We start from the raw sequence: 24,770 nt of genomic DNA on the forward strand, positions 1-24,770 counted from the left end.
AATTTTATACATACATAAATCTGAAATTTTGTGTCATAAATAAAACATAGTATACTTCATAAATTTATAATCTTTTATAATTAATATACATAATCAAACCATAATATTTAATAATCAAATGAAAAATTTATATAAAGATTGAAACTTTAATCAATTTAACAAAAGAAAAGAAGAAGGAAGAAGAGAAGAGAGTCCGAAACCAGTGACTGAGGGACGCCGGTGGTGGCTGGAGGCGGCGCGGTGGTGGGCTGAAACTGGCGGCAGCAGATTTTATTTTATTTATTTATTTGTTTTTGTCACGAGAATTGAGGGAGGAGGGTAGTAGAAAAGAATAAGGCCCGTTCTTTAGAACTACTTTGCTCTGCTGTTGAGCCTGCTCTGCTCAGATCAAATCTGCTCTGCTCTGCTCAAAAGAAATCTGCTCTGCTCTGTTCTGCTTTTCTCTGCTCTGCTCTATTTTCAAACAATAATCAATAATAACAATAATAATTAATATTCAATAATAATAATTAATATTGTATTGATGATAATAATTTATTATTTTAAATAATTATTAATACTAATAATAATTATTAATATTAATAATAATTAATATTTATTAATCATAATAATAATTATCAATAATAATCTAATATATATATAAAGGTGAGCTTTTTCCTGAGTTTTTAGAGAGCCATATAGTATTTAATTTTCTTAACGCGCCACGTAGGATTATAATTTATAATTGTAGCCAATAAGAGATTATTAATTTCTTTTAAAATAAAATAATTCAAATTCCATGTAAGCAAAATTATCAAATGAGATTTTTAAGTTTAAATTAATTAAATGTAAAATATTATCTTTTGATATTATGAATTTTATCTAAATATATAACAAATTTTAGCACATACATAAAAAAAAATAAAAAAAAATTTAAAAAGTTCAAACAAACTATGCATTGCACGGGCTTCATCTAATATTTAATAATTCAAACTATTAAGAATTAATATTTAATAATATTATTAATTAATAATTTCTAATAATTATAACAATTCTTTCAATAAATAAATAAATAATAATAACAATTTCTTTTTATAAACATTTGATATTAGAATCACAATGTATAGAAACATTTAATGTGGGTATTGATTGTTAGTTCATTGACTTGAATTATTTTTCAAATCTTTCCATACAATTTATGAATTAAAAAAAATGGTTCTTTTCAAGTAGTACTTTGTATATTTTTATTTTGAGGGTTAAAAATATATGATTAAGACATATTTATAAGTAAAATCATTATTACTCATTAAATCATTTAATTTTAAAATTTTTGTGAAATGAATATAAGTAAACTATTGTCTTTTATCTTTCTATTATTAACATATGTTAAATATGGTACACATTTTTTTTATGTTTTCACTCACCTAAATCAATGGTATATGCACTTAATAATAATAATAATAATAATAATAATAACAACAACATTAATAATAGTATTAATAATAATGTTGAAATCTGCTCTGCTTGGCTCGGCTCTGCTCTACTATCCTGAAATTTGTTCTGCTGACCCCTACTCTGCTCTGCATAGAAGCTCAAAAGAATAGGGCCTAAATTTTGAGTAGGGGAAAGCTTGAGGGTTTCAATATTTCCTCTTTTCTTTTGGTATTTACATTTTCATTTTATAATTAAAGTTACATGGGATCATAGACTAACTTTGTGAGAATGGAGTCTCGTCCATTCTTGCATCGCCCAAATTTTTATTTTAAATGGTCATTTGAGACCAAAATAATTTGGTAGATTGGACAACCTCATCTATTGCTTACTCTAAATTAAATTAAATTTATTAAATTATTCATAAAGTGTCAAGTGATTGGAATTGGTTAGTGATTATGTTGAGTTGATTAAACTATTTTAGTGGGGAGTCTTGATTGATGAATTCATGTTGCATGTTTAATTACTTTAATTAGTTGAGCATGCTAGGTTTAATGCGTTGTAGATTGTTTGTACTCAGCTTTGCTGATTGCGTGCTTTTGTGTATGTTTTCTTTTGCTCATGACCTTCTACTTTCAATGACCCTGTGATGATCCAATTATTACACTTGTAATATTGGGGAGCAGTATTGCACATGTTAGCTTAATGATGTAAAGTTTAGGGATTTGTCATACACATTGTCAAGGGTTTGGTGTGATAGAGAGTATTCGATTCTCGTGTTGAACTTATTTTTGCTTTTCTATTTCGTTCATGCTTTGGATTTGGTTTAGTTTTAAGGGTCTTATATGGTTCCAGTTTGTAAGCTTTGACTTATTAGTTTAAACTATACTATTTTAAAGACTTAAGTTTGGTTTTTTCGCTGCGATATTCTGATGAAGTATTAACGTTTTAACACGTGGCGATAACATGCCAATAGTTCACCTTTATTTTATTTAGAATAAGTGGTTTGGGAAAGAGAGAATTATTGAAGTGTTACAACAATACATGTGATTTGTCTTACATTTATAAAAAAAATAAAAAAGTGTTAAATGTTTTATAAGGCTAAGAGACTAATTCTCCTATTATCTTTTTGGGACTTAACTTTCTTAAGCCTTGTGAAGTCTCTTTCTTATGATTGTTGTAGCCCAAGCCTTTATTTAACTTAGTATCAAAGTCTAGCCCACGATTAGGTACTTTAATGATTATAATATATTGTGGGCCAAATTGAATTTGGATCCATTTGAGGGTGAAAACAGTTGAAATCGCACTTTGACCTCATAAACATCACATGTAAGTGATGTGACCAAAGTAAAAATGGTATCACATGTGAGAGGGAGTATTGAAGCATGACCTTTTCAAACAATACATGTGACTATGTGAGTGTCACAATTCATAAAATATAAGGGTTTACTTCAATCCTCCTATTGCTATATGATTTTGAGATGGAATCTCCTTTAAACTAGTGAAATAGACTATTTATCTCAATAACGAGTGCCCCAAAAAAAAGTTTGCATTTAATAGATGCTCTACCCTCTACTATCTTTGGTTTCAAGGAATTGGAGATGTTTTCGTATTTATAGTCAGTAAAATAAGATTTAGATTACAACCATGTTAATGATTTTGCGTTAAAATGGCCTTTGCACTACAAGAAATAAGATCAAAGAGGGCAACTTTAATCGCCCTCTTAGAGCCAAGTTTCGCCTTCTTAGGAAAAGAAGGCGACTTTTAAGTCGCCTTCTTAGCATCGTTGTATTTCTTTATTGGGGGGTGGATGGGAGGGGAGTGGTTTCCGAGGGCGCCCCAATTTCTCATATTGAGAAACAAAACTCATTAATCAAAGAGATAATGATTTTTCCTTTCCTTTCCTTTCTTTTCTTTTCCTCCCAATTCCTCCCAACCAAAAAGTAATTATAAATCTACCTCAAATAGTGGTTTCGGGCACAACCGTTACTTCAAGTAGTGGTTACACTTTAAAAAAGTTGCATTTAATTACAATTTTGCCTTTGAGAAACATGTTTTGTTAATCAACAGGAGAAACTTGAAATTTATCGTGGTTTCATTGTTTTTTAAGGGTCTTTCTATTAACTTTTGTAGTTGATTGTGATCTCACTCCCTTACTTATCCAACCATTGCCAAAACTTTCACCTCCAACCATCTTTGAAGAAGAAGAAGAAGGAAAAAAAAAAAAAGACTATCGGAATTCGATAGTCTGCACCATGAGTCATTGAGCAGATCCAATGTTAGTTGTTTGTGATGTTTATACACTTAGCTTTAGTTGATGGTGATCTTGGTACTTTATTATGGTATTGTTGATATTGTATTAGACAGTTTAGTTTGTACATTGAATTAATTGTATAATATATTGCCAATACAAACCAAATCAAATTATTTAAACTCTAACTTTGAGTCTAAATCCAATCCAAACATTTGAAGAACGCAATGTAATCTAGTATTTGGGTCCGGCGATGCTCCGAGTTATTACATGGGGTAGATCAAATTTACCTTTTCCTTTATGACTTTATATTGTAATTAAATTTGTTATTCGAATTGTCATTGGCTACATATTAATACTTTTTATTCAAAAGATAACATATTAACATAAAGTGTAACATAACTTGGTAGTAAGACACTCAATTCTCAAATCTTGTGGGAAAAAAAAATTATAAGTACATGGCATACAATGAGAAACACATGAAAGGGAGAGCCACGTGGTATAATGAGAAGTTGAGTGGTCACATTGTGTAATGAGGGGTCTATGTGAAAAATAGACATTATGACGTTTTTTAATAGATTAGTATAGATTAAGATTGACATTTGTCTATATTAGGTCACACCTTAACTGAGATTTTCTTACTAATATTAGAAGAAGAGTAGGTATTTAATTTTATCTTTGAATAGTGGACTATATAGGTCTTTGAGAAAACCTATATACTACCTCCATTTTTTTTTTTTAAAAAAAAAAAAAAATTGACACGTTTTGTGTTTAGCATTATTCACACTCTCCTTTGACCGTGTTTTGTGCTTTATACACGATGAAAAATATAATTATGTGGGATCTTGTTATTGGTTTCAAAAAAAAAAAAAATATGAGATCTTGTTAGATTCGTCACGATATACATTTTTAAAATATCAACTTTTCATAATTTTTACTAATAGGTAATTAAAGATATTAATGGTTGAATTTATACATTGACAAACGTGACTAAAGATTCGTGTGAACTAAAAAGAAACGTAATAAGTATGATTTAAAGTTAAGTTTATTAGTTTAATACCCTTCAAATATATATAGTGTTTATTATATAGTGTTTCTTACATTTTTTTAGGGAATAATGTATATTTACATTTTTAGGGAATTATGTATATTTACATAGTGAACTTCAAATCTTTATGGAATTCCCATAGAATAAATGTGCAAATTCGAATTGAATCGAAACAATTAAGAATGGGCTATGTTGAGGAAAATGATAACGATGTACGTGTTATATCTTGTCAAGATTTGCATCGTGGCGTAATCTCTACAGCGCATATGGGACAAACCTGCAATCAAAGATAAATACATAGTAATGAAACTTCATCAGAACAATAGAATTCCAATTGGCATACAATTTCTACTACGAGTATTCAATTTGTATTATCATGTACTCCGTATATGCTACTACCATTATCACAATATAATCTAGGGCATGAGTAACTTTTTGCTCGATACTCATTAATAATATACGAAATATGTACGAATGGATAGACCATATTTTAAATGTGTTGAATGAAGATTTACCTTCTTTATTTGAAGCCAATGATTTATGCAATCCGTATGAAATGGATGTTGGCAATGCAAGGCAGCCAACTGTTCCCCTTCTTCGTACTCGATTTGACATATTACACACCTACAAAATAAGATGATCTCTAAAATTAGCATATAAGTTTCAGTAAGCAAGACATTGTGAAGCCCAAGTACATCATTCCCCTCCCCTAGAGGCCCAAGTGCGGAAGTGCCCTTATAAGTTGCCAAGTAAAATTATGTAGCCTTTTATTAGTCCGTCCCATCAAATTATGTTGTTTTTTTATTAATTAGTCCGCCCCATCAACAATCAAGTCTAACTTTGAACGAACATAATGCAAATAGCAACATAATAAACAAACATTGAAGAAAATAATTCGTATAAATTATAATTAAATAAAGAAAATACAATTAACAAAGCTCACCTATCAATTGTGGTTTTGCATTCAACAAATTTGTGAACACATGATGACAGTGATGAAGTAATTTCTTCAGTAGATAATCCACGACTCTCCTCTCCAACAACTTCTCCCAATGCCAATAATTCCTGAAAGTAATAATTGGTAATGAAATTTTACAGTTTTGCTAATATCTCAGCCTCGTTGTTAGTCATTTTATCTTTTTTTTTTTTTTTTTTTTTTTTTTGAAATTTGTTAGTCATTTTATCTCATGAAAACATTTTATTAATTCTTAGTGCATGAAAATGCATAAAAGCCGAGTAATATAAGATATTTGATCACAATTATTTTAGAATATTTTGAGTTTGGATCATAAAATGTAAACCAAATCTATGGATGTGACTTACTTCATAAGACATTTCGTCTGGATCAATCTCATCTTCCTCAATCTGAAAAGGAAAAAAAAAAAAAAAAAAGTAGGTTTGCGTATTTGAGTTGTCAATCAAGATATTAAAAACAACATTATTTGATTTCGATTTGGTTCAACTTCATAATATATATAATTTTAGGCGTTATCAATCAGGTGTACATTAAATTTTTCATATCAAGTTAAATATTTATATTACCTCCGGGTTTTACTACTCGCAATAAAGAAATATTTTATGTCTTACAAATGATACTCCTTTGTTGCAAATAATAAGAATCAGAGATGATATATAAAATATATGCTGAGTTGCCAATGCAATATTACTTATGCAAGTATTACCAAGTGTACAAATTTTCATATTATTTTGATTTTTTTTTTCTTTTTTTGGACAGAAATGGTTACTACTTCCTCTGTTCTTTTTTTATTGCACCATAAGGGATTCCACGCTTGCCAATGCAACACTTTAGCTATCAATATCTTCAATTATAATTTTGTAAAAATTATAAAAATTTGATATTTGAAAAGTAGAGTTCGATACGAATCTAACTAGATACCACATGACTATATTTTTCCTAATGTATAAATCACAAATATTGGTCAAAGAAGATTAACTTAATAGTGTAACAGTTCTAATGGTGCAATAAAATAAAAACGGAGGAAGTATATGAAAAGAGAGCAAAAATTGTTGGTACAATAATAAAAGCAATAGGAATAACCTCGTCGGTGTAGCTACCTTCTTCATCCTCCTCGAGAAATTCTAATTCATCTACCAACAACATAAAGTCATAATCCAATTTAAATATTATAAATAAAAAAAATAGAAGATAAAACAATTAATTTGGACTTTCCTTCTACGAAGTATAATTTATCTATTTTCCTTTAAAAAAAGTACGGAGTATAATTTATCTATGACAATTTTTTTTATGTATAATCAGTTGTATTATTTATACGGTGCAATCAAGGTTATTTTTTCGTCCATATGCTTATATCTTTTGAGTACATGCCAAAGAATGGTCTTGGTTGTGCCTTGCAAGTTGTAAGATACAATCAAATTGTGTGGAGAAAAAATTTACCATAAAATTCTTGGGTATCAAATCCAGCAAAGTCATGAGATGATGAACTTCCAGTTTCCTCATCCTCTTCTTCGTCCTCACTTTCGTCATCTGAGTCACTCCTAATAGTCTCCAGAAATGTAAATGTACTTTCCTAATCACAAAAACAATCAAACTTTGTAAGAGAAGTTACTATCAAAAAGTTAACTTTCTGAAATAACATGCTTAAAACAAAAGAATAAAGATCCCTATTTAAGTATTAACTACAACTCTAGTTTGAGTAGATTCTAGTCCTTGAAACCAGGAAGATCCTATTCATCCATGAGCCTAGCTGACTGAAATCAACTCCGGCTCGTGCCATGCCTCAAGTACAATATGGCTATTGGCAGGGACCCGAACCCAAACGACACTGGTTGCACCCGGCTATTTTGGAGCAGTGCTAGACTAACCCAATAGGCCTATCTCATCCAAGCTTTTAATAAAACTGATTAGGGTGGACCACTTATACCATGTAATATTATGGCTAAATTTGAGAGGGAAGAATTCAGAGGAGCAAAGAGATGAAAACCTGTTCTTGCAACGCGATAGCAAAAGCATGATCTGAATCCTGTTGCAACTGATTCAACGGAAGCTGTTTCGATGCCTGCTGCTGCTGCCGTTGTGACTGCTGCAGCTGCTGCTTTGCCTGCTGGTCATTGTTCTCCATTTTATTCTTCCTTAATATCTTCTGACAAAACGTCTACCTTTGTATCACAGAAATTGTAATATTGCAGCTTTAGATTTCGAAGGATGTATTGTACGAGGATCAAACAAGCAGCAAAACCTGAAGGAAAGCAATTATATAACTTTACAGAAGAAAAGTTGCTTCTGTTGGCCAACCTCTTTTAGAAGAAGTACTACAATACACGTTTACAATTTCAAAACATATTCCCTTTTATTCTGTTCTTGGTACACAAGGAACTGCAAAGAGAGATAGCTTACTCCTTATACTTGCCCCAAATGAAAAGATCCATCATAATTCCCGCCTACGTTGATAAGCTATGGTTAAATAGACAGGATTAAATTCTAACTCCCGTTACTAAAAACTAATTTGAAGGGTTTGGGACGAAAATGTTCCTATTTGACCAATATCTAAATGAATCAATCGAGAATCTCAAGTATTTTCAAGCAGTAAGATGAGACTTTTTCGTTTCCGATCCTCGAAGAATATTCAAAGAACATTACTTGCAAGCTACCGGTCCCTTGGGTGATACAAAACTCAATTTTGGGATTATGTCTGGTCAAAGTGTCTGTATTTACATAAGATAATACACAAAAGGATCATAGATCGTAACTTTACAATTCATATGTTTTGAGTCTTTCCCATGAGTTTTGACAATCCTGCTTTTGCTTGACGTGTTGAATTTGCCCAATTCCCATGCTCTAGCAAACAAAGGTTAGAACAGCCCCGATGTCAGAAAACTCGGCGTCTCATACAAAGGCTAGTTTCTTTCTCTGAATCAATAAGTCACAAAACTAGCAATGTCCAAAGCGCACTTTATATCCCATGATCTGCAGTTACAAGTTATAAAATAACCACCCATTAAAAGTGCTTGATGATTCATGAATAATACAAGATGATGCAGCTTAGGTAAAGCATTTTTATTTTTTGGGAGAGCGACAATGAAGCACTGAGCATATTATTACTAATACTGGTTAAATTACTAACATTTCGTTCAATTCTATACATATGTTTTAAAATGAAAGAAAATCTTCCACAGCTCGACATTCTTCAGTCATTATCATAAACACAACCCAACAACCTCTATAAGGGAGAAGGGAATTTGAATAAATCTGGATTTATATTTGCAATGCAATAACAGAGAGGTTCTTTCTGATTGACTCTTAATTCTAAATCCAATAACCACGAGACTATCAATGATAAAATATTTTAAATGAGCTAAGTGAACTAATTGAATATGATCCGAAGTATATCTAGCAAGCCATTCAAGGTCGAGATCAAAAAATATACCATGAGGTCCTTCAAAAACTTCCATGGCTTTGGCCTTTGTACATCAATATCAATGAACAGCTGATATGCCAGCCTGCACGTAGACAACTAAATTAGCACAAGGTACCAAGGCACAAATATGAGTTTATTTATTTATTTATAACATCGCCCTTATCTTTCGCTTCTCATTAAAATGCAAGAAGACTGCATTGTGTGACAATACCATCAAACTTCAAATTGCACAACCCTTCTAAGGAAAAACACATAACAAAAGTATAGCATGGGGAAGTAGAGATTAAATCAATCAATCAATCAACAAAGCCTTAATCCCATAAGTGGGGTCGGCTACATGAGCCAAATTTGATTATTCCGTGTAAAAGTAGAGAAAATACTACTGTTTTAGAAATTCTAGGATGTAAACAATACACTGTCAGGTTCTTTTTACTCCAGCATCACATATAATGATACAAACAACTAAAATGTTAATTTGGCTGTTGGTTAAAGAAGAAACTTTAGCAAAATCATGGCTGCACTTTGTAGACAAGCACAAATGACTTTGTAGACAACAGATAAGCATGACATAGCAAGAGTTATATATATTGACCCTTGTAATTAGATTGACCCAAAAAGGAAACTTCAGCAAGTTCGGTAAGCACATCAAATCTTTATCCTTACATCTTTAACCACAAACTTGTCTTTGAAGCCTAGTGGCGGCAGCAACCATTGTGCTAAGTAAACTTGCTCATCAGTAGTGTCATCTGCACCAAAAGTGAATTACAAATTTGGTGTAAGTATGCAGAGATAGCAACCAAAAAGAAAAAAACATTCAGGAGACCCAGCCACTGGTAGTTTCTAACTTTCTACAGATTTCATGATACTTGCAGCCTTGCATTTAACAGGCAGGGACATGGGTTTGCTCCCTAAAGACCATGATTATGCATAGTACTGCATTATTTTACTTATAACGACATAAAGAAAAAAGGAAAAGAAGAGTACTCATAAATTACAATTACTGGCACAGTATTCTGAACTTGATGGTCGAACCGATATCCTCTGTGTAACAAAGGACTGCAAGATCAATTAGAAAAAGTGTTAATTAAGCACGAGAAGTATAATGATAATTAAAGCCAATACAGTGACAGGATTCTAATAATATTGATTATAACAGTCCAAGAGGGTGGAGGAACACAAGGGGTTTTTTAAATACATACTACTGATTCCGCTGTACTACTGCCCAATAAATTTTTTTTTTTTTTTTTTAAAAAAAATTGACCATCTTAGATGGAAAAAACAACAATGTCAAATGGCTGCTGATCAAATGTTTGTTACATTATGGGTAAAGCATGTGGAAGTCTTCAAGTTTCTCTGAAATAGAAAGCAGAAATGTCAACCTAATGTCAGTCACAGCTTCCTTTTTTTTTTTTTTTTTTTTTTTCTCCAGAGATTTCATGAACTTTAACAAGTAGGCATACAAGTTGCTGTGTGCAAGAGGAACAGACCTAGGAAGAGGGGGGAGGGGAGAATAGTTGGGTTAGCTTAAAGTTAGAATAAATACTCTGAAGTAAATGCAAGACCACTCACAAAGGAGCAATGAGTTTATAGCATATTTTAAGCTCAATTTCCATTCGCATAGTGATAAACATATGAGCATAAATAAGCAACCAGAAAGTTGCTGGGTGTGGCCCTTAGATGTAAACAAATGTACAAACAATAATAACCTGATTTCTGTTAATAACATGAACACCATAGGTCATACATAAGAGAGTGAGCACCTCACTTCTTTCTACACAGACAATGTTATGTACTGAACAGGCCATAAGTGTGCCAACTAAAAATACAGTAACTCCGAGATTGGCCATTTAGTGAAGCCCCTTCAAGATAACCCAAATGGCATCTGATCATGTTGATACTAATTTCAGTTAAACTAGGTTTAACCCATTCACCAAATAGAACTATCCTCAAATTCATCTCCTTTGGTAAAGTTGATCATGAAGGACAAATTCAAAGCTCATAGTGCATAGCAAATACATATCTTATTACCCAAAATGGAATATATAATAATACGAAAAGAAAAAGGGAAAAACAAGAAAGCTATAAGCATCAGCACATCTGCAAATTTTATTATACAAATAATTTACCGGCCAGGCAGAAGGCATATATTCACGGTGCAATAGATTCTCAGAACTGCTTTCTATAGTGTGTTGACCAGATGCATCTTGTGAAGACCACTTTCTGAAAGGCCTGTTCAAATGGCAACTAAAACCAAGCTAAGGTGCTTATCACTTATGTTGAGATTGCATACAGTCACCAGACTTTTAATCCATTATATACCAAAATGATTTTGAATTTTACTAACAGCAAGTACAGTAAACAAAATTGAATAAGAAATCATGTATAAATAATAAGTAGTACTCTTTAAAGATTGCTTACCCAAGGCCAATTACCTTGACGGTGAAAATATATTATTAGTGATAACATTCCATTCACCTCAAATAAAATTAATAAAAAATAAAAAAATAATTAAAAAAAAAAAAAAAAAAACAGGGAATCTGGCCTATATATATTTAAGGCTGGTGTGATTTGGTCTCTTTATTTAAAGTTTGGTCTATTGGAAATTTTAGATTATCATAATTATCATCATGATCCTTTGTTTCTTTATACATGCAACACAAATCTTTGGGAATGCACTATGCAGTTTAAAGAACAGATTAAATAAAGTCAACGAACAACTTGATTGAATAACTTAAACGCCAGTTAGAGGGTAGGGTTGGGTTTTTAGGTTTTAACTTAATATTTAAATTTTAAGGAGTATTTAGAAAAGTTAGCTTCTTAGAATGCTTGCCAAGATGGTATGTTGCAAACTTGCAACTAGTAGGAAACAAAGGCTAGTAGTACATCATTTTGTAAAATACTGTATCCTTTGGTAATTTATGTTTATCTGATTCTATAAGAACATAAATTATGGACCTACAGAAAAATAATTATTGTTACTCTCATCTACATGCTTTCAGGAGAAGACAAGTGACAACAGACTACGGTACATTAATGAGTTTGGGCTAATGGATGAAGGTTTAATGAATTTTATTCCTTCAGCTAAACATAACACTTCATGTCTTGCTTAAAATCTTAAATGGAAATATTTTATTGCTTAGAGTGGAAATAGTTATCCAATTCTAAACAACAAGGATTTCATTAACAGCTGCAATACAGAGTACATATTACCTTTTGATGTCATTGGTTACAGACTTATCACCAAATATTGTAGCTTTTGTAGCCAAAACAAGCACTGGTTGCACCTGCAGACAATTTTTCATCTCACAGACTACAGCTTCTATCACACTTTGAAGAGAGAATAATTTCCTGAAATTTTTTGACAAAGTAGTTATGATTTCTAAATACTTCTTATGAGTCACACTTGACAGGATCAATATGACTGACACATTCGCAGCAGGAAAAATGAAAGAGAGAGATGGAAACTCTCTTCAACATGCTGACATAAAGTACCTAAGTGACATAACCGCATAACTATTATATAAAGATTATAAACACTTTGAAAGTGGTCATGTCTAAATCTAAAATCACCAACATCAGTCGCTCTAATTCCAGTCATACACTTGAATTCAAAACAATGACAATAAGATCAACAATGCATCACTTGCTTCCCCTATAATTTGAAAACCTCAAAACCACTTTACGACCTCCAGGCTTCAGCGCAAAATGCAAAATAACAGGCAGTGTTCACACTTTGATCCCCAGAATGGGCATGTAGAAAGAGAAGAAAGCTTTACAGCTTAAGATAACAAAAGGTTCTTAGGGATAGCAATAAACTTATCAGGTAAGATCTCAGCTCCAAAAATTTATTCTTCTCTCAAATGTACGAAATAAAAATGTTTGGAGAAGAGAAAAAGAAACAGGGAACATTCAAAGTATAATCATGAAAGTTCAAAAACAGCAGACATGACTCAGCACAGAACATCAAAAAAGAACATTAACAAAAAGGCAAAAATACACTTATAACTTGGGAAAGAAGGTACCTATTGTTTGACCCAAGAGGCATGGATGTTGAAGCACGGTCAACCCAATAGTAAGCTCCTATACTGACAGAAAATAGAGCCTGAGAATTTTATCAAAGAAAATTCATTGTGATACTACTCTTCCAATTCAAAAGAACTATTAACCTACAGGCTTAGCGTGAGATCTAAAATTATTGTCTTAAGTTTTTGCTAATGTGGACTAAATAATAACCATAAAGAGTTGCAAGTTCAACTCACTATCTCTTGATTTAATCATTAATTCAGAAAAATAAATCAACCAAATCAACCCTCCCACTAATTAAATATGGACAAAAAATACTAATTCCTGTAGACATCCTAATTTAAAGTATATGCCGCCTATTGATTTTACTTTGTTTGTTTTATCCTTTCAACTTGAGTAGAAAGATCCAACTTCAAAATTAAAAGAAATAAAATATAACCAACCAATAAAAACTACATAGTGATATAGTTATATAAGTAATATTGACAATAATTGTACTGACATTAATAAAAACAAATACAAACATAGGAAAGTACTTTCAAATCAAAAGAAGCAGGACTAAAATTTCAGTTATAATCTTAGGCAAACCTGTCAATCATCAAGAAGCAAACCCTTGAAGCAAGCTTCTTCCTTTTGGTCTGAAGTTGATAATTTAATGTCTACAAGGCAATAAAAAGAACTAAACTCAATGTCTAAAGATCAGATAATAAGGCCATGCCAATTAATATGAAATAACAGTTATCTATAATGAGTAAATGACAAACTTAAATGAGATAACACATGGAGAAGTTTATCAGATGATGATTCCAATCTTCCAAGATCACTATAAATTCAGTAACAGATAAAAGATATTAATGGCTGACGCAGCTGCAACAAATGGAAAATATATAGTTTTTCAGTTTCAGCATATTAATCAGGTAATTGATAACAAAAGACTATTAGCAAATCTTCAAATTCATCTAGCCAAAATGGCCATTCTAAAGCAGATCTAGCTACTGACTCTTGAAGAGATTAACATTCATCACCTTCAGCGTAGCAAGAAACTCCAAACTATCATAACAACGAACATATAGGAAGCGCTCCAAACAGTTGTGAATTAGTTCCTCATCACAGGTCCAATCTCTGGCAGAGTGTAGCTCATTATTCACTTCTGTACATCATTCTCACAAAGTCAAAGAAAAATTTCAACAACTCAGTAGCCTAACATAGTTTACAATGTCATACACTGAGGTCACCTTTAACTTATAAATTTAGATGCAGAATATTCTGGTGGTCAGGCAACATTATTAAAGAGTGCCAAATTTTAAAAAATTTATCCAGCACCCAACTAAAAATCAACGAAAGTCCAGACCTCCATCAGTTGATCTCAATTCTCAAATGGTCCGAGCATCATGGGCTGATGGGCTCATGGCTCATGCTAGACATTTGGCTGTCATGATGTGTAGGCACAAAAGCACATTCATAGTGGCCTCATATCATCTCTATCATTCCATAAGACTTTGTTTAAGGAAAGAAAAGTCGGGGGTAGAAGTATCCAAAATTAGCCGTGAGGCTTTTCATTCGATAAAGCAGTTTACAACTTTAAATGCCTCCCCCTTTCCAGACCTTCACCCATAACGCATTAACAAAAGAGCAGAAAAGGATTCCTATAAACAATCAGCAAAGCTTATAATGGCACATTTACACAAGAACAATATATTTAGTATTAAAGTTAAGCACTAATGCCTCAAATTAGAAGTCATCAATTCTAAATACTCCCTCTACTTCAAAAAAAGAATAAGGCAACCTCTAAAGTGTCAATTATACAGTAATTAGAAACAAAATAGGTAAGTCTCGTAAATACCAATCCTTAGGCTATTACCTAAATCTTTGTCCTCTTTAACCATTCTATTCTCATACTTGCTTAAACCAATGTCCATGGATGTAATTGAAAACTGACACTGACGCTTAAGTGTGTCTAACATAGTAAGAAATCAAGTCACTACTTAGGACATGCTTAAACTGAGGAAACCGAACATAAGTTAAAGAGAACGAAGATAAGTTTAGGTGGCAATGGAAGGGATGATGAGACGGCACCACAAGGAGAAACAATGAAAGGGGGAATTATACATTATCCTAGAAAGATGATGGATAAAACTTATCCCCAATCCAAGTAAGCCCTAAAAACAGAAAAATCATCTCGGCTTCACAATAAACAACTTCGAATATCAAATTATAAGTCCGTCTCATATAACATTCTGCCTTTTTTTTTCAATTAACGGCATAAAAATGCAACAACACAAATTAACCCACACAATCTTACTCCAAAAATCAACTCAAAACACCAAAACAATCAAAATTAAATAAGAAAAAAACGTACGATGAAAACTATAAATCCTGAGTTTAAGAAGCTGAAGAAGACGCAAAACATCAAGCCGACAATCCAAATCAATAAACATCACCGATTGCTCAAGCCCTCCATAACTCACACCCTTCCACTCATTGGGCAAAATACAATCAATCGCAACCTAAAATGAAAAAAAAAACAATGATATAATTGTAAAAATTTTAAGCAACAAATTTGAAATTCGGGAGAAAATTGATGGAAAATGAGAAAAGAGGACCTGAAGAAGGATGTGAGTTTTGGCGGAGGGAGAAGGGCCGACGATTTCGACGACGTTGCCGGGGCGAAGAGGAAGGCGGTGAAGCGGAGGAAGAAGAAGCGGAGGACGGGAGGTTGAAACCCTAGAAAAGTAGGTTTCCGCCGTCTCGTCGGTGGTTATCCATTCTCTTACGTCCGCCATTGGTGGAGTTGTTTTTGCTTTGACTGGGTTTTTGTTGTTTTTGGGCGGGAATAAGGAAGACAAGCAATTAGTAGGTAGATTAAGGGTTAAATGTAGTTTTAGTGTCAAGATTAACAAAATGGGGATGTAGCTCAAATGGTAGAGCGCTCGCTTTGCATGCGAGAGGCACGGGGTTCGATCCCCCGCATCTCCATCCAATTGTTTGCTTTTTGCCTATCAATCTAAATTTTAATTTTCCAAATTACCCTTTCTCAACAATTTTTTTTTACCTTATATTTGTTGCTTTTTTATCAACCGATTTTGAATACGTCCATTAATATTTCTTTTTTGTTTCTATTATTATTATAACTAGGGTAGAACTTATGCGATTCACGGTTTATATAAAACCTATTTTTAATTTGTACATTTTAAAAATAAATTGCTATTATACATGAATATAAATAGGAATTACATACATTTTGTGATTTAAATTTTTTTCATTTTCATCAAAATTATGATATAGTATATGTTTAACATTGTCTAATTCATAGTTTAGTGTAGAAAGTCATTGATTAGTGTGCTATTTAAAATTGCTTCAATTTCCTACGATAAATTGATAGATTTTAGTTGTAGTGTGGAACCTTCTAATACGTAGTATTTAAATTTCAAAAATGTTAAATACAAGTATGATAGCTCTACAAAAAACAAAAACAAAAAAAAATGACATCAGCATTGCATTTAGGCGGGAAATTTTTTATTAAAAGAGCGACACGTGGATAGTGACATCAACATCTTCTATTTTAATAATAGTTAATAGATAATGAGGAGGATAGAGCTTAATAGGTTTCTTATATTGCACAAGCACGCATTATATTGCGTGTGTTTCTTAGCTTGTTTTTAATAAATGAAAAAAATTAACGTATTTTCATTTTAGAGTTACCAAATAACCAACGATCTATTCTTGTACTCCTGTATATCATTATTGTGTTATGACAAATTCGAGGTTAGTTGTAGTTGGACAGGGTATATCATTATTGTGTTATGACATATTCGAGGTTAGTTTGGTTTCATGTTGAGTGAGTTATCTATTTGGCAATACCATATATATTGGTTAGGGTCATCAACATACATAATCCAATGGGTTCACTTTTGAGTTCAATATTTTCTAATTGAATGGATTAACATTTCTTAACATTCGGGTCATGATCATGCAACTTCACGAGTCTGATTGAAAAATGATAGTAATGACTAATGAGTACTTGCGGTCTAATGCTCTCACCTTTAATGGTCAAGTGTCGTGCCGTACGTGGGCAAGCACCTTATATTTATTTTGTAATTTAAGCTTGAATTGAAACTATTGTATCACTTGTATGTATAGTTACATTATTGTACGCATTAAAAGAATTGTACAATGTTGTCAAGATAGGTAAAATTTAATGCGGTCAAAAGATAGGTGGATATTAAACACTAATCTCTATTCTCTATTGAATATCTACTTTCAATTGGACATTCTTAAGGTCTGTTCTGATTTAATGAACTGAGCTTAATTAAATTGAACTGATTAGAGATGACATGAACTGAACTAAATAGAGTTAAAATGAATATTTTATAAGAGAAGAAAATTAGGAACTGAATTAAGGTGATTGGAGCTGAACAGAATTGAATTTAAGTTGAAGAGAACATGCTCTTAGTGAAATTACCGATCTAATTGGGAATACCAGATTTATCTAGCTAGTTTATTAAAAGTTTCTTAACAACTTTAATTCAAACAAGGTAATGAGTCATTGGGTCGATACATCCAATCATTTAATTCTACGTGTTGCATTAGTTTTGAGAGTTAATACAATTGATTTAATGAATCTGTTGAGGATAAACACACCTCTTGCGGAATAATTAATCGACCAAACAAACAAACCACAAGCACACACAAGCTACTAGTTTGTTCAAAGGTCACACTTAACCCAAGCTATATGAAATATTCTCCAAGATCAACAAACAACCAGCAATATCAACACATATAATGCAGCAACTTAAGCAAAGGACGAGCATAAACAACCAAGCAAAAGACACACAATTTTTACGTGGAAAACCTCTTCGATGTGAAGAGTAAAAACCACGGGACTTTAGGAGTCCACCCAAATTGTTCTTATTATGATCAAAGGAATGTTACACAAACACAATTCCAAGTCTAAAAGATGGGTACTCAATTACCCAACAGCAACAATCATAAGAACAAAACAATTGAGGAAGAAATTGAGAGATAAAACCAGAAAACGGAGCTTCTGTCCAGAGGCCGTAACTCACGAAAAGTAGCTGTAAATGACAATCCGGCCATTGAAAACGAAGCCCTAGATGTCCCGGACAAGCTATCAAAATTTGAGCCAAATCGGACCACGGATGAGCTTCGATCGGGGATGATTTCTGAAGCTGTGCTGTGAAGACCGTGAACAGGGCTTCTCACTTGAACTCTTTGTATTCTTCTCTTGCTCTCAACTAATTACTTCCCTCATTAACTCCCTTTGGCTGGAAGCAAGTGTAAAGTGTCTCAAAGACTTTGTTGCACCAAAAGCTTTCACGGGAAGAGACACACATAGAGTCAAGTAAAGGAAGCTTCCTTGAGAAGACTTCACATATGGACCTTAGTTATACTACATGCCCCAAAACTAACACAACATTAATGGGCTTTCTCCACATAGGAAGGGACCCATAGCCCAACAAATATCCCCCTCCCGACTATGTGGAGGTGGTTTCCATTCCGGTAATCGAACGACAAGTATCAAACTTGCCTCTTGGCAATGCCTTAGTCATCATGTCGGAGCCATTGTCATCGGTATGGATTTTCTCAAGCTCAAGGAACTTAGCATCAAGAACATCCCGTATCCAATGATACCTCACATCAATGTGTTTCAACTTTGCATGAAAGGTAGAATTCTTACCAAGATGAATAGCACTCTGACTGTCACAATACAACACATACCTCTTTTGTGTAAATCCAAGTTGACGAACAAACCGCTTCATCCATAACAACTCCTTACATGCCTCTGTCGCTGCAATGAACTCTGACTCAGTTGTGGACAATGCCACACATTTCTGTAATCTAGATTGCCAAGAAACTGCTCCCCCTGCAAAAGTGATCAAATAACCCGAAGTAGACTTCCTCGAGTCTATATCACCTGCCATATCAGAATATGAGTAACCAACAAGAATAGGCTTATCACTCCCAAAACATAGCTTCATATCTGCAGTACCTTGTAGATATCTCATAATCCATTTTCACAGCATTCCAATGCTCCTTTCCCGGATCAGAGAGAAAACGACTAACCAAACCAACTGCATGAGCTAAATCGGGCCTAGTGCAAACCATTGCATACATCAAGCTACCCACGGCTGAAGCATATGGAATATGCATCATACTTTCCTTCTCTTCCGATGTAGAAGGACATTGTTGAGAACTCAACTTAAAATGCAAAGCAAGAGGAGTACTCACTGGTTTTGCTTTCTCCATGTTGAACCTTTGAAGCACCTTTTGAATATATGCTTCCTGTGACAGCCACAACCTTCGAGTCTTATGATCACGGATGATCCTCATGCCTAAAATGTTCTTTACTGGCCGGAGTTCCTTCATAGAGAAAGTCTTACTCAACTGTTGCTTCAAGCTGACAATTCTATCCACATTTTGCCCTACAATAAGCATGTCATCAACATAAAGTAGCAAAATGATAAAGTCATTGTCAGAAAATTTCTTCAAGAAGACACAATGATCACAAGAAGTCTTCTTGTAGCCTTGCTCCCCCATAAAGGAATCAAACTTGCGATACCATTGCCTTGGAGCTTGTTTTAGGCCATACAAGCACTTCTTTAATTTGCACACATACTCTTCCTTCCCCTTGACTTTGAAACCTTCTGGTTGTTCCATGTATATGTCTTCCTCAAGGTCATAGTGAAGAAATGCGGTCTTCACATCCAACTGCTCAATCTCCAAATTCAAGCTTGCAGCAAGACCTAAAACAACTCTAATGGAGGACATCTTGACAACCGGTGCAAAAATCTCTTCAAAGTCTATTCCCTTCTTCTGGTTGTAGCCTTTGACAACAGTCTTGCTTTGTATCGTGGTTTCTTAGCATTCTCATCTTGTTTCTTCTTGTAAACCCAACGATTCCTCAAAGCTCTCTTACCCTTCGGTAACTTCACAAGATCAAAAGTATGGTTATCATACAATGATTTCATTTCATCTTTCATTGCATCTAACCAATGCTGCTTGTCATCACTATCCATGGCTTCCTCATAGGACTTAGGTTCTCCCCCATCAGTTAGGAGAACATAATCAGAAGAAGGATACCTCGTGGAAGGGCGTCGGTCTCTAGTAGACCGTCTCACAGGATCTGGTTGCTCTTCAGTTGAACCCTGGTCATCAAGCTCAATTGCATCACCATCATCATTATCAACATCATCATCTACCTCGAGAACATCATCTCCATTATCATTATCTTGCACCTATTCAGCTGGAGTAGGTGCAGGAGTCAAAGGAGGTAGATCCAAATCAACCAAATCGTCGTTACTGTGAGATGTAGATTCTTCAGCCTTTTGGATGTCTTCAATTGTTTGATCCTCGATAAATACCACATCCCTGCTTAGAATCAATTTCTTCTCTACAAGATCATAAAACCTGTAACCAAACTGGTCCAAACCATAGCCCACAAAGATGCATTAGCGAGTCTTTGAATCCAGTTTTGATCTTTCATCACTTGGAACATGCACAAATGCCTTGCACCCGAAGACACGCAAATGATTATTAGGAATCCGCCTTGTCTAGCCAAACTTTATCTGGAACATCACCATCTAAAGGAACACAAGGAGACAAATTAATCACATGTGTAGCTGTAAACAAAGCTTCACCCCAAAAGTGTCTCGGTAATTTTGCCTCTGAAAGCATGCACCGTATCCTCTCTAACAAAGTTTTGTTCATTCTCTCTGCCACGCCATTCAGCTGTGGAGTCTTCTTTGGCGTGAACTGATGCTGTATACCCTGTGACTTGCAATAGTCATCAAGTGGTTCAATGTATTCACCACCATTTTCATTACGGAGGCACTTCAACTTTCTACCTGTTTGCCTTTCAACCAAAGCTTGAAATTGCTTAACAGTATCAAGCACCTGGTCTTTGTTTTTCAAAGCATAAACCCACAGCTTTCTTGAACAATCATCAATAAAGGTAACAAAGTAAAGTGCACCACTAAAACTTTTGACCTTGAAAGGACCACAAACATCAGAATGAACAAGGTCAAGCAAACCTGACTTTCTGGAAGGAGGGTGTCTCTTGAAAGAGACTCTGTTTTGCTTGCCTGCGAAACAATGTGGACACTTGTCCAACTTTGCACTCTTCAAATCTGGAAGTGCATTTTTCTTCATCAAACAACTTAGCCCTTTTTCACTCATATGGCCAAGTCTTCTATGCCACAACTTTGCTGGATCATCATCTACATTTACACTATCTGTGGAAATTGTGGCTTGTAGCAAATACAGGCTTGTGTGCTTCTTCCCACGAGCTAACACCAAATTTCCCTTAGTGAGCTTCCACTGGCCACTATGAAAGGTGTTACAATAGCCTTCATCATCGAGCTTTCCTGTGGAGATCAAGTTTAAACGGATGTCTAGAACATGCCTAACATTCTTGAGCACTAACTTTGCTCCAATGTCAGTTACCAAGCAAACATCACCAACACCAACAACTTGAGCCAAAACCATCATTACCCATCTTTAATACCCTGAAGTCACCAGGTGTATAAGATGTGAAGAATTCCTTCCTTGATGTCACATGTAGTGAGGCTCCACGCACTGTCAATAACCCAACTTGTCTCATATCTAGCAAGATTCACAGAGCTCTCATCATGAACATGAAGGAATTATGTCTTCGATAAGTGCAATTACTAGATATATCAAGGATCACTATTATGGAGATAATAAGTTCGTTCTTTAAGGTCGTCATTATCTGTTGCTAGACTATGATCAATGATCTTTGGGCTAGTCAAATAGTCCAAAGCCCACTAGAATGGATCATATGAGGTCACACACAAGGGTATTGGGTTAAGCAAGTTAGAGGCCTATTTATGGGCCTCATGAACAAGTAACTAATCATGAATTGGATTGGGCTAGCATAGTTAGATTAGAGTTAGGATTTGGGCTTTGTCATGGACTCTTATTTAGAGATGAGATCTATAAATAAGATCCATGCCTATGGTTGTATGACATAACAATTAACAGTTGATTGTGAATCAAGCAACCAGAAATCCCAAAACCCTTACACTCTCTCTCTAACCCACGGCTCTCTCTCTCCTCCCCCTTGGACTCATGGTCGGCCACCCCTAGTGGCACGTGTGGTGGTTCGTGGTTAGTTCGTTGCTCGTTCTTCTCCTTAGAAGGTCAATTGAAGGGTTCAATTGCAACTAACTAGCATTAGTGGAGGTCTTAATCCATGCCCGTGGACCAAGTAGAGGAATCACGTTTGAGGTTCTTTGTCTCCCTTGTTCTTGTTCGATCACACGTGGAATCACGCTACAAAGGTATTAATTCTAATTCTTTATGTATTATGCATGATCTTGGGATTAGGTGCTATATGAATATGATTCATGTTTTCCGCATTCGAACCTATAAACTCCTACAGTGGTATCAGTTAGCCTATGCATGTACATGTATTGAATATTAATTCTTTGATAGTCTACAATTTTAATTCAATTAGGAGGGAGAATAATTTAATTATGGGTCAATTATTATTTTAAATGTGATTTAACAATATAGAATCATTAAAAGTTGTTTAATTTGCTCCAAATTACCCATCAAAGATCCGAGTTTTGCCCCTTAATCACTCGAAAAATTCGAACCCCCCACTCTAATTTTTTGAAAATTCAAAACCCTAAACCCAAATTTGTGAAATTTATGTTTTGGTTTTGATTTAATTCGATTGTTATGTGTTTATAGAATTTAATCTATTTGATTTCATGCTAAATTATGAATTTTTCATGATCAAATTATTTAATTTAAGAGTTAAATTAAATTGGGGATTAATTTCATGAAGAACCCTAATTTCAAGATTGAATATGATTTAATTTTGAAATTAACTGGACCACATTAAGATTAATTTAATTTTTTACAAAATTGTTTTGTTTTTATTTAAATTAAAATAAAAAAAGGTTTTAAAGCAGCGGCAACCGCGGCAAAGTGGCGCAGCCACGACGGCTGCAGGTGGTCCGGAGGGAGGGCGGGGCGGGGCAGCAGGCGGGTCAGGGAGGGGCGGCAACATCAGCACCGTGCAAGGGCTGTGCGGCACTGCTGCTGCTGCTGTGCACCGCTGCAAGTAGTGTACACCTCATGGTGTACGGCCACCGTAGCCGGCTTCGGCTGGCCACACCACGGTGGCTGGTGCACGGTTTTCAAATTTTTTTTTTATTTTAAATAAAAATCAGATTTCGAAATTAAAACTAAAAATATAAGTTTTGATTTTGAAAAAATAATTAACCAAATTAAAGTTGTTATTTTTGTTAAGTTTGGATAATTATGGAGCAAAAGATTCTATTTGGATAATGATTGATTTAATGAGATTATCCCATAACTATTTTGGATAATAATTGATTTAAAATTATGTGATTGGCTAGCAATTAGGATAGAATCTCCTAAATTAGTTAGGATAACCATGGAAAATAAATATGATTTATCTTCCATAATTAAAATATGATTTGATTCTATCTCTTACCTTAAATAAAATATATGATATTTTATGATTGGTTAGAAATAATATATGATATTATCTAATTGCAGTAATTAATTAATTGAAAATATGAGATATTTTGTGCCATGTTTCCTTAATTATGATCATTCGATTTTGTAATTTAGGAAAGCATGATGAGTGATTTATTATGTGGCACTTTATAATATATGATATTATTTATTGCTATATATAGACTAGTATGGCCCATAGATTCTAAATACGATTTGCGCATCGTTTCGTATTTTTGTAATCTAAATACAGTCTGCGTACCGTTAAGTATTTTTGTAATTTTATTTTATTTTATTTAAGTAGTAGATAGAATAGAATAGTATTATAGGTTGCAGTTGATCCAAGAAGCCAATGGAGTGGAGGCCCAAAGGAATAAGATGGATGAGATCCATGAAGATTCAAGTGAGAGCATTTTTCTGCTTTATTAGTTTTCTTAGGATTAAGGGGACATACTATGTCATGTTTTACTTATGCATTAGTAGATTATGCATGTTAGATTTATTTTATGTTGATTGATGATGCGTTAGAGTTCACTAAATAATCACAACATAATAAATCTAGGTCCCGGTAATATTGAGGTTGATTTTCCAATTGAAAACCCGATGAAACCTTTGATATTTATGATGGGTCATGCCAAAGCTGGGTGTCATATTATATCTTGGGAAAGTTGGGGTAAATCAAGTTTTACATTTTTAATTGGTTATACTCAACAAGGTTACCTAAAGAGTTTAGAACCTTGAAGCAAGGGTAATAATTAAACATGTGATGAGTAATTATTCAACCAAGAATTACAAGAGTTGTAATCAGTAAAGAGTTTACTCACCTTGAAAATGTAATGGTTGATGGTAGGGCCAAAGTCCAGTCAATTATTACACAAATAAAGGGTCTTGGAATCATTTAATTCAATAGGGATCATTTTAATATTGAATAAATGCTTTAAAGTTACCAATTTAAATCGTTTATGGTACTTTAAAATTATTAAACATAATTAATGAACTTTGCCTCGTTTTGTTTTTGTTTGTAGATGAATAACTATAATGACAACACTATTTTTCTAACGAAACTAAAAAAATGGTTGAATCTCAGAAACTTCAGGGAATGGGAGAACGA

General features: G+C 33.7%; 2 protein-coding genes and 1 non-coding gene across 3 annotated transcripts; 1 reads left to right on the plus strand and 2 right to left on the minus strand.

The window, feature by feature from the left end:
• Positions 1-4,731: 4,731 nt before the first annotated feature.
• Positions 4,732-7,932, minus strand: LOC145576402 (E3 ubiquitin ligase BIG BROTHER-related-like). The gene is made up of 7 exons (XM_081634171.1): positions 7,673-7,932; positions 7,126-7,258; positions 6,769-6,818; positions 6,033-6,074; positions 5,653-5,774; positions 5,225-5,333; positions 4,732-4,986 (listed from the first exon to the last, which is right to left on the minus strand). Exons 1-7 carry the CDS (start codon positions 7,808-7,810, stop codon positions 4,939-4,941), a joined length of 642 nt encoding a protein of 213 aa, XP_081490297.1. The 5' UTR covers positions 7,811-7,932; the 3' UTR covers positions 4,732-4,938.
• Positions 7,929-16,159, minus strand: LOC145576401 (DNA repair protein XRCC2 homolog). Its single transcript, XM_081634170.1, has 11 exons — positions 15,733-16,159; positions 15,489-15,636; positions 14,155-14,279; positions 13,718-13,788; positions 13,129-13,191; positions 12,317-12,454; positions 11,233-11,335; positions 10,102-10,162; positions 9,770-9,852; positions 9,116-9,188; positions 7,929-8,655 (listed from the first exon to the last, which is right to left on the minus strand). The coding sequence occupies exons 1-10, from the start codon at positions 15,910-15,912 to the stop codon at positions 9,165-9,167; spliced, it is 996 nt and encodes a 331-aa protein (XP_081490296.1). The 5' UTR covers positions 15,913-16,159; the 3' UTR covers positions 7,929-8,655; positions 9,116-9,164.
• Positions 16,033-16,105, plus strand: TRNAA-UGC (transfer RNA alanine (anticodon UGC)). The gene has a single exon. It is a non-coding gene; the product is annotated as a tRNA-Ala (tRNA).
• Positions 16,160-24,770: the final 8,611 nt, after the last annotated feature.

This window comes from Chenopodium album, chromosome 13, assembly GCF_948465745.1.
Source record: "Chenopodium album chromosome 13, dcCheAlbu1.1, whole genome shotgun sequence".
Taxonomy (NCBI): domain Eukaryota; kingdom Viridiplantae; phylum Streptophyta; class Magnoliopsida; order Caryophyllales; family Amaranthaceae; genus Chenopodium; species Chenopodium album.